This window comes from Lagenorhynchus albirostris, chromosome 13 (genome assembly GCF_949774975.1).
Source record: "Lagenorhynchus albirostris chromosome 13, mLagAlb1.1, whole genome shotgun sequence".
Taxonomy (NCBI): domain Eukaryota; kingdom Metazoa; phylum Chordata; class Mammalia; order Artiodactyla; family Delphinidae; genus Lagenorhynchus; species Lagenorhynchus albirostris.
This window is the reverse complement of record NC_083107.1, coordinates 31666122-31676171: the sequence shown is the minus strand read 5'-3', so window position 1 is coordinate 31676171 and position 10050 is coordinate 31666122. Positions and strand designations below refer to the sequence as shown.

Here is a 10050-nt window from a genome sequence, read left to right as displayed (position 1 = left end):
CGAAGGCTGGGTCCTGCGAGGCGCGCCTGCGCTGTGCAGCCCAGCACGTGTTCGAGCAGCAAGCTTCCGCTGGAGTTTCTTGAGGATGCAAACCGAGATGGAGGCACAGAGTCCCTTGGCCGAGGCCGGCTTCACCCAGGTCACCCGAAAAGGTGGCCGGCGGGCGAAGAAACGGCAGGCTGAGCAGCTGTCCGCAGCGGAGGAGGGCGGGGACGCGTCCCGCATGGACACCGAGGAGGCCCGGCCTGCCAAGAGGCCCGTCTTCCCGCCCCTCTCCGGGGACGGGTTTCTGGTACTGGCGGGGACCGAGGGACAGGAACGGGGCAGGGGCCAGAGGCGGGTCAGGACGGTGGCCTCTGGGTGATGTTGAAGCTTCTTCTGGCATGAAGCTCTTAGAGAGGTGACTCTCCTGATGTTTAATTCGTCCAGTTAAAGGGGTCTTTTTGATAATCAGCTGTTGTTTCATATCTCCACCCACCCCCTATTCCTCCAGACAACTCCTGAGTTGTGTTTTCTTGTATCATAGGGTGGGAAAGAAGAAACCAGAAAAATTCCAGTCCCAGCTAACAGATATACTCCCTTAAAAGAGAACTGGATGAAGATATTTACACCTATTGTGGAGCATTTGGGACTTCAGATACGCTTTAACTTGAAATCGAGGAATATAGAAATCAGGGTGAGGATAATGTTAACTATTTTCAAATATACTGCGGTTTCTCTTTTCTACGGGGATGAAAAGGTATGAATAGACTTTCCTTAATGAGGCTTATTTTGAATGATTTTCTTCCAGTTTTCTAATATATTTTAGTGTTTGAACCTCTCAAATGCCTTCAAAATTTGCATACAACACAATTATTAGTTGAACTCATAAGTTCGGTCTGAAATCATACTAAAATACCAGCTGTGTCTTAGAAGACTTTTAATAATGTTCTGTTTTAATTGAGAAAAGGCTTAGTAAAGAGGTTGTCATGTTTCAGAAGTATTTAAATAAGCAACCAAAGTATTTGCTGCAGTACAGGTGCTATATATTTTAGTGGTATTTTTTTGAAAAAAAAAAGTATTAAGTGTAAATTATGTATGTGTGTTTATTTACTTTTTCATTTGTTCATTCCATGATGTCAGTCTAGGAGTTAGACAAATAAAAGTAGTAAACTTTGGGGTATTTGGTTTTTTGTTTTTAATTATTTATTTATTTATTTTTGGCTGTGTTGGGTCTTCGTTGCTGCATGCAGACTTTCTCTAGTTGCAACGAGCGGGGACTACTCTTCGTTGCAGTGCGCGGGCTTGTCACTGTGGTGGCTTCTCTTGTTGGGGAGCACGGGCTGTAGGCACGCCGGCTTCAGTAGTTGTGGTGCATGGGCTCAGTAGTTGTGGCACACAGGCTTAGTTGCTGCGCGGCATGTGGGATCTTCCCAGACCAGGGCTCGAACCTGTGTCCCCTGCACTGGCAGGCAGATTCCTAACCACTGTGCCATCAGGGAAGCCGGGGGGGGGGTTCAGGGTGCCAATTTTGTATCAAAATCAGTGACCAAAAGTAATTATATCTTTCTTTTTAACGATTCATTATCAGGACTGGTATAGACTCATCTCTGTTGAAGGACTAGAATAATGGAATAAAGCAGGGAGGCACTGGTCTAAATAGTTGGCAAAGTTTAAAATACAGAACTTGACAGTAGAATTCCTCTTTGTTCCCATTGGCACTTTCATTCAGGTTTGTATGGCTTTCTGCCAAAACCTCTTGTTTGCTTATAAGTGTCCTTTACCTCATTGCTTTAAACCTCCTTTCACCACTCCATCCTCTATGCCAGAGCCAGATTAATTTTCTCAGACCACACTGGTTTTATTGATATCTTGGTATCTTCAGTAATTCTGAAAGATAAAAGTTTTTGACTGAATTTGCCTTTCAAGTAGAAGTCTCATTCCCAAGTTCTCTCACCATCTCTTTGAACATTTTTCTGTCCGTCATTATGGATGGATTTGCTCTCTGAAGGCCCTCTCCTCCCTACTCCCTTTTTCTTCCTCAGTTTCATCATCTTTCAGGGTCTAGCTCAAGTTCTTTCTCCTTTACCGTCAGTCCATTTTTCAGTCTTGTCTTCAGGGCCTAAACGTTTATTGTGCTTAACTGTCTTATGAATTGCAGCACCATCAATTTGGATTCCACTGACATTTGTTGATACTGCTTTGTGCCAGACACATAGCAGTGGTTTGGCAGGCACTACGTCATTTTGGTCTTCAGGACAGCCCTATGAGGTAGATGACATACCCCATCTAACAGATGTGAGGAAACTTGCCAAGGAGTTTCTTGGCCAAGGTCATCAGTGCTAGTAGGGACTCTTCCATTCCAACCTCCTTATTTTACAAATGAGAAAACTTAAGACCTAGAGCATTCATGGGACTTGCCTAAAGTCACATATAGAATTGCAACTGGGATCTAGTTTTATATGTGCCATTACACAACCCTGTATGGTTTCAAATTTGTCAAATATGTGGTCTCCTCAACTCAATTGTGAGTCTGTGTGGGCGAGGAGAAATGATGGTTTTGGAATCAGATCTGTGTTCAAATCTTATTTTTTTACTTTTTGGTACTTGAGTTTCCTCAAATACAAAAGTATTTATCTTACTTAAATTTAGGTTGACACGAAGATTAGAGCTATAGTGTGTCAAGCACCTTTGTAGTACACATCATTTACAGGGATGCGCATTTTATGAATAGCACCTGTATCTGTGATTATGGAATAAACTCTTTGAGGGCAGGATCCCCTGCTTAAACCATTCTTGGTAATTAGTACTAGAGTTGTGGCTTTGGGAAAGAAAAATCAGCACAGGAATGATGGTTGAAGTCGGGAGATTAGATCAGGACTCCCAGGGAGACTGCACTGAAGGAGAAGAGAAGAGGACCAGCTTGGGTGGGATGGGCCGAGGATGGAGGTCCTTCAGAATGGGAGCCATTGGAGGAATCTTGCTGGTAACTCCAGAGTCAGATCAGCCTTGGAGTACAGTAAGTCATTTGACAGTCTTTGGGGGGCACTGCCCAGTTCTGGAGTTAGCAAAGTTTTGTTTTGAAAATTAAACACGGTACTTACCAAAAACTGGGTCATAGAGAATATATTGGGGAAGGGTGGTAGCGAAGGAAATTATAATAATTGGAAAGGTCAGTCCTAGTAGTTCGTTAGAATATTATCTTTTTCATTCCGAGCTATAATTTGTGCTCCGTAGCCACACCTTTTTTTTTTTTTTTTTTTTTAAACAGACTTGTAAAGAAACCAAAGATGTTAGCGCTCTGACAAAAGCAGCTGATTTTGTGAAAGCCTTTCTTCTTGGGTTTCAGGTAGAGGTGAGTGATTTCATGATATCTGAAATGGGGGCTTGGAAAATATGCCATATGACTGTTTTGATGGATTTGGGCTTTTTTTTGTTTTGTTTTTTAATTTGAGTGTTGTAGTTCTACAATTTATGAGAGTTAGCTTAACACTCATTCGCAGGTGCCTGAATGGAAGAGCTTCACAGTGTGTATTTCTGTATTGTAGGACGCACTTGCCCTCATTAGGTTGGATGACCTCTTCCTAGAGTCTTTTGAAATTACAGATGGTGAGTGTATGGTGGTCTTTTCATATGAACTACTGGATGGTACTTTTCTGTTGCTTTGTCTTGTACCTGAGTCTCAGCTTTCCAGTCACATCAGTTGAGTTGTGTTATTAGCAGCTTTTCAAAAATGTGTTTTATGTCTTTCAGTAGGGAAATTTGGCTAATGATTAAACTTCCCATGGAAGTGGGTGATGCTGGGATGGCTTCCCTCCTGAGGTCTTGCTTTTCTCATTTAGTTAAGCCCTTAAAGGGAGACCACCTGTCGAGGGCAATAGGAAGAATCGCTGGCAAAGGAGGAAAAACCAAATTCACCATCGAGAACGTGACACGGACGCGGATAGTTCTGGCTGATGTGTAAGTATGTGATCTTGAGAAAATTATTGTCATAATTTATAGTTGATCGTTTGCTGGTTTCAAGAAGTGATAAAGATTGTATTTTAGGTATAACGTAGCCACTAAATCTTTGTCAGGATATGGTTCTGGATGAATAGTTACCTACTTTGAAAATAGATTTCGTTGAGAAAGTCTTAGATATTATAGCCTTTTTCTCAATTAGTAATGAAGGAAATGTTTAGAATCACTGTTAAAAGAAATTATATGACAGGTGAAGATTGAAATAGTATCTCAGGAGAATCTATTAAATCAGTAGAGGAGAGCAAGGAGTAGGTGTGTTGAATGCCATCGTGAGACTTTCCTTTAAAAAAGAAAAACATAAATGTATATACACACACATGCACGTATATATAAAGGCCTTTCATAAAAGGAAGGTGACCATTGCACATTGTGGGAAAAACTAGAGAGCAGTTATATGTGAACATCAATAAGATGATACAGGCTTAAAATAAGGGTGCAGGAAGTCAAGCTGGGATTACCCTTCCCTGCCGGAGGTTGAAGCCGCTCTGTTGCCAGTTTGGGGTTACTGGCAGATGGCGCAGAGATTATATAATGCCATGAAGTTGGGAAACGAAGCAGTTGACTGAGAGGAGGAGGGACCTGCCTACTGCTAAATCCAGAAATAATTTTATTTAAAATCATCTCATCTTTGCTCTGAACCAAAGTACTCACCATTATTTTCGAATCTGAATTTTAGACTATTTTTTATACTGTAAATAGAAAACTGTTAACACTATATTGGTGGCCCTGTTTACCTGAAGACAGGTGTGTTATAATTTTGACCTTTTATGACTTAAGCCTGGAGTTGGGACCACGGAGCCATGGGAAAAACTCTTTTGAACTAGAAATTTCAAAAATTGAAATGTTTACCACACTTTAAAATATCATAAACAGCCCTAAAAGTTTTTGTTAATTTAGAAATGTTAAAATGTAACTGATTTGCTAGTCCAATTATGGTTAATGCATCATATTAAGTTTATAATTTATAAATGTATCAGTGTATTTCTAAGGGTTAACTTAAAATTTACTCATTGAACTAATTTTTTAAACAGCTGTATTACAGTGTGGTTTACATACAATTAAAGTCACCTGTTTTAGGTATATAATTCAATGGGTTTTTGGCAAATACTCTGCAGTCCTGTGATCCCACTGTGCTCATTTCCATCAACCCAAAAGTTCCTTGTGCATCTTTGCAGCCCCTCCCAATTCCCAGGCAATCACTCATCTCCTTTCTGTCACTATGGTTTTGCCTTTTCTCGAAATTCATATGGGTGGAAATACACAATATGTAGTCTTTGATATATGGCTTCTTTTAATTAGCATGTTGTTTCAAGTTTCTCCATTTTGTTGGGGGTTAGTAGTAGGTTTTTTTTCAGTGCCAACTACTGGCAAAGAAATGTACTGTCTTGCAGTTTTTGCTGTAAATAGGCTAATTGGAATCCACATGTTCAACAATTTATATTAGTTGTGATACAGCCATAAGATGGACTGTTATGTACCCATAAATGTTATTTTTGATGAGTTGCTGAAAACCTGGCAGAGATCACAGTAGGATGTGAACAAAATATAAAACTGAAAACCATTTGTTCCAGATACATTCAGGATATCAAATGGGAAAGAATGTGACCTATATGTCCTGGGACCTGTATGCCATTCCAACCACTGCCCCATTGCTTTGGTTGTTTTAGCAGCAAAACTACTCACACTGTATGTATCCTTGCTTCTGTATCTCCTCATCTTTCATGCTGTACTTCACAGAATTTTGTTTTTATCGAAGTTACACATACACATACTTTAAAATAATTCCTCCTGTCTGCTTCCATTTCCCCCTCCTCTGAGGGAGGAAATTTCAAGTCTTCAAGTTCAGCTAGCTGACCTGTAAAAATTATTTTTCCTCTGTATTTCCAAATATCTTTGTATAGCAGCTTAATTTTTCCCCCTCAGATTCACTGTTGCTTTTCTCCTGTGAAAGATGAAGATTCCTCTTTTGGACTTCCCCACTTCCGCCCACATGCTCAACCTTTCCAGCGCTCCCGTTTGCTTGCCCCTCCCTTTACACTGTGGGTTTGGTTCGACTCAAGCTCAGTATTACCTGAGCATGAAATCGGTGCTCAGGGTATTAACAGCTGAGCCAGGTGGTGTACTGTGGTTACTTTATCTGTCCTCTGCAACTTTGTTGTCACATGAAGAAATAATTCTTATGTTTCTGTGTGCTTTCTCAATATTTCAGTGTACTAATTGAATAGAAAGCCATACATTGTCTGTATCTCCGCTTGGTGGACTCAGATGCATCAGACATTTTAGAAATCTCTCCTGGAGCCTTCTGTTCCAGAAGCACTGCTACCCTCTGCCTGGCACACAGTTGCCATCCCGGCTCCTTCTTTCACCATTGCCCCTTTGGTGTTTGAATCCCTTGGTTCTTGGATTCTTTGTCCTGCGTCCTCCTTGTTTTGGTGGTAGGTAGTCCTGGAGCTCGCTTAGCACAGGAAGGACATTTTGTGAGACCTGGTTGGGAAGATGTCTTCTATTCTGGCCGAGTATACAAATCTGTTGTAAATCATTCTCATTCAGAATTCCTTCCTGCAACTTCATCTTCTAATCCTTCTATTCAGTTTTCTTAACATCCTGTTGTCAATTCATGAGTGCCTGAAAATTGCTTTTCTAATCTCACTGGTTTGGGGGTTTATTTTGGTTTGTTTTTCTTCTTTTCTCCCTAGAGTTTCTGTTTCTGTACTGCTTTATTCCGCTTGCTGGTTGTGCCTTCTACTCTTTTGCACTGGGTGCTTTCCTCGGATTCTGGTTCCTCAGTGTGGGCGTCATATGTTAAGGGTGGGGCCGTAAGGAGCAGACTAGAAACCTGGGCTCGGGATGCCTGTGGGTGGGCTAGGGGCGGGGGGCTGGTGGCCTGTAGGCTTCACTTAGGATGATTGCCAGCCTGTTTCTTTGGGGAAGCCCTGATGTCAGTATCTTTAGTCTTTCCCAATGAGCAGGCCAGGCTCCCCAGAGAAGTATTCTCCAGTCTCTCTGCTGACAGACTCTGGGAGCCCAGTCACGAAGACAGTTGGAAGTCTCGCGGCTCATCGTGCAGACGTTTGCTTGACATTGCCCCTGTTTTCGTCATGGTGCTCCTACTTCCACTGTGCCTGGTGCCCCTGGTCCAGCCCCCAGGGCTTTCACCTTCTGCAGTGAGCAGCCCCACCCCTTAATTTTACCAGAGTTACAGAGGGGTAGTAAGGTGGTTGCCTGGTTGCCCGGAGTGGGGAAGGAAACCTGGGGATCATCCTGAACAGACTTAACTGATTCTCTTGTTTTTAGCCTCGTTTTTACCCCAATTTCAGAAATGCCTGAGCCTTTGGAAGGGAGAGGGTTCTGTTTGACGTCCCCCCTGAAGATTTTGGTGTCAGTTTACTAAGTTTACTGATATTTTGGAAGATGGGCTCAGAAAAGCAAAATGCTATGTTCTCAGTCTAATTCGAACTATTTGGCAAGGAATGCCCAGTAAAAAGGTCTGGATGATCTCCAGAGAGTAGTGAAGAAATTTAGAGAATCTTAAATCTTTTTTCTTTCTTTTAATTTATTTTTATTTATTTATATTTGGCTGTGTTGGGTCTTCGTTGCCGCGTGCAGGCTTTCTCTAGTTGCAGCAAACGGGCTTCTCATTGCGGTGGCTTCTCTTGTTGTGGAGCACGGGCTCTAGGCACATGGGCTTAGTAGTTGTGGCTCGCGGGCTCTAGAGCGCAGGAGTTGTGGCGCACAGGCTTAGTTGCTCTGCAGCATGTGGGATCCTCCCGGAGCAGGGCTCGAACCCACGTTCCCTGCAGTGGCAGGCGAATTCTTAACCACTGCGCCACCAGGGAAGTCCCTAAATAATCTTCAGAAAGCTTTGCAGTTAAAATACAAACATGTTTTAACTAAGTACAGTATTACCTGCATCTGGGTACTTTAATATTCCCAGCTCTGCCAGTGCGTCATCTCGGACAGGTGTTTTGATTTCTCACTAACTTGTTTCCTCGTATGTAAAGTGGGAATAGCTTCTGCCTGATGAAGCTCATGCGAGGATTAAATGAGAACATGTATGTAAAGCCCTAGCGTATTGGAGAGCACTCAGTGGATAGGAGCCATTATTCACCAAGGGTCTTAAAGAACTGAGTTGTTTTTTAATTTTTTATGTCTTTCCCTCATAATTTTTTACTGGGATGTCATGCACTTATCATTCCCCTTCAGAGTGGTTTTCGGTATACTTACAGAGTTGTGCGGCCATCACCACCACCTTTATTTAGGCATCTGTATCTATCATGAGTTTCCAGAGTTTCTGGATCATGGGACTTCGTTAAGGAAATGCTTTTTGTTGCTAACCTGTCTCACTTTATCTCTTGCAGGAAAGTTCACATCCTTGGTTCTTTCCAAAACATCAAGATGGCAAGAACTGCTATCTGCAACCTCATCCTGGGTAACAGCAGTTTCTTCCTATGTTGTCTTCTCTGAAGGAAAAGAACAGGGAATTTAGGAACTCAGATCCCATTTGCAGGTCACTTTAGGGTCAGGGTGATGATAAAGGTAGCAAGCAGAAACTCTTGGGGGCTGGCAAATGTGGGCCCAGAGAGAAAGCAGGAATCTTTTTGCTTGGATTCCATGTGCAAACCCGAGAGAAAGGGTTTATTGGATTACATTGCTTACATCGTCGCCGCCTCCCCTGATGAGGTGCGCTAGGGAGCCCTTCCAGAATAGCAGGCAGCATTGTTTTAGGTTCAGCCAAAGGGGAGCTGCTGAGCAGCATCAGTCAGTCATCTTAATCGATTGACTTAGTCCCATTTTCAAACCACACTTGCGGTCAGAGCCATGGGTTGTAGCGCGTGCTCGAGAAATGTGTGGGATCCACCGCGGTGCCCAGGTCAGTTGTGCCCAGGTCTGACTGGCTGCTTTTCGAAACGTTTTGACAACTCGGAGTCTTTGGCTGTTAGGATTTAAAATGTGCTTTGGAGAATATTTATGTGGTTTCCTTTATGGTTCTTTTGTCGATTTAAGGTAGATCCAGCGGAAAATGTCCCTGTCCTTTGTAGAGTTGCAGACCATTTTCCATGTAGCATCTATATGTATACGTGTGGATAATCTTTTTTATTTTCTCCTGCAGGAAATCCTCCATCAAAGGTTTATGGCAATATCCGTGCTGTGGCTAGCAGAGCGGCAGACCGATTCTGATTTCAAATCAGAGACTTTTTACCTTGTCTTTGAATTCTAGAGAAAATGCCTTTCCCCTCTACAAGTGGTCACCAGACACCATGTGAAGAACTTTTCAGTCGTGGATACCATTATTTATACTAGCACATTAAGTATAATTTATTTTTTCCGTTTTAAATCACATATCGATTTGCATAGTTTATAATCCTCTCATTTGGAGGGAAACTTATTTAAAAAAACAGTTCTATATTAGCTTCCAAGTTTTTTGTTTATAAATTTATAAAAAGTTATTTCTTCTCTATGAGTTGTAATTAAAAGAATTATCTCAGAAAACCTCTCTTGACTTGTGACCCTTAATACTGGATGGTGTGTGAATATTTTAGACCCAGGTCATAGCAGCAGTTTGGATATACTCTGTGGACCAAGGAAGGCTAATATTTGTACCTATTTTTGCAGTTTGTAAAATTAAAGATTACATCACAAGGTTGATGTGAGGAAGGAGTTTTATTTTTTAAATAAGTGTTTAATGAAAGCAGTCAGACCTTACCAGTGTTTGGGTGTACTTCTTCTAAGTAGTAAAGGTGAAATATGATAAAAGAATATTTTTACCCCTAAGAAAACTACTATATTCTGCAAATGTAATAGATTGTTTTAACAGGTGTCTGCCTAAATGTTCTGATTTATATTATGCATTTTTTTAATGAAAGGAACCTACTTCATTAAACTGATGTTATTCTCTTGTACATTTCTGCAACCCTTGACCAAAACTTTAATGATAGGAGTATTAGAAAGTACATGTAAGAACTAGAAAAAGTGTTGTTTTAAAGTATTGCTATTAAGCTTTCTATTAGTTACATGTGCCACTATCCCAAACTATTTTGTACATTGCATTGG

General features: G+C 41.5%; 1 protein-coding gene across 2 annotated transcripts; it reads left to right on the top strand.

Annotated features, from left to right (window-relative positions):
* Positions 1 to 42: 42 nt before the first annotated feature.
* Positions 43 to 9857, top strand: PNO1 (partner of NOB1 homolog). 2 transcript variants are annotated; one of them, XM_060170055.1, is made up of 7 exons: positions 43 to 292; positions 527 to 739; positions 3251 to 3334; positions 3528 to 3588; positions 3822 to 3939; positions 8358 to 8428; positions 9110 to 9857. In XM_060170055.1, exons 1-7 carry the CDS (start codon positions 86 to 88, stop codon positions 9175 to 9177), a joined length of 822 nt encoding a protein of 273 aa, XP_060026038.1. In that variant the 5' UTR covers positions 43 to 85; the 3' UTR covers positions 9178 to 9857. The 2 variants fall into 2 exon arrangements, with proteins under 2 accessions (XP_060026038.1, XP_060026039.1); XM_060170056.1 differs by having other exon boundaries at positions 527 to 676; positions 9110 to 9854.
* Positions 9858 to 10050: the final 193 nt, after the last annotated feature.

Bases quoted from the DNA above. Each gene is read 5' to 3' on its own strand.
- PNO1 (XM_060170055.1), top strand. From the start codon at position 86: ATGCAAACCGAGATGGAGGCACAGAGTCCCTTGGCCGAGGCCGGCTTC. The intron at 3,335-3,527 runs GTGAGTGATTTC...TCTGTATTGTAG, and splicing joins TTCTTGGGTTTCAGGTAGAG to GACGCACTTGCCCTCATTAG. The intron at 3,589-3,821 runs GTGAGTGTATGG...TTTCTCATTTAG, and splicing joins GTCTTTTGAAATTACAGATG to TTAAGCCCTTAAAGGGAGAC.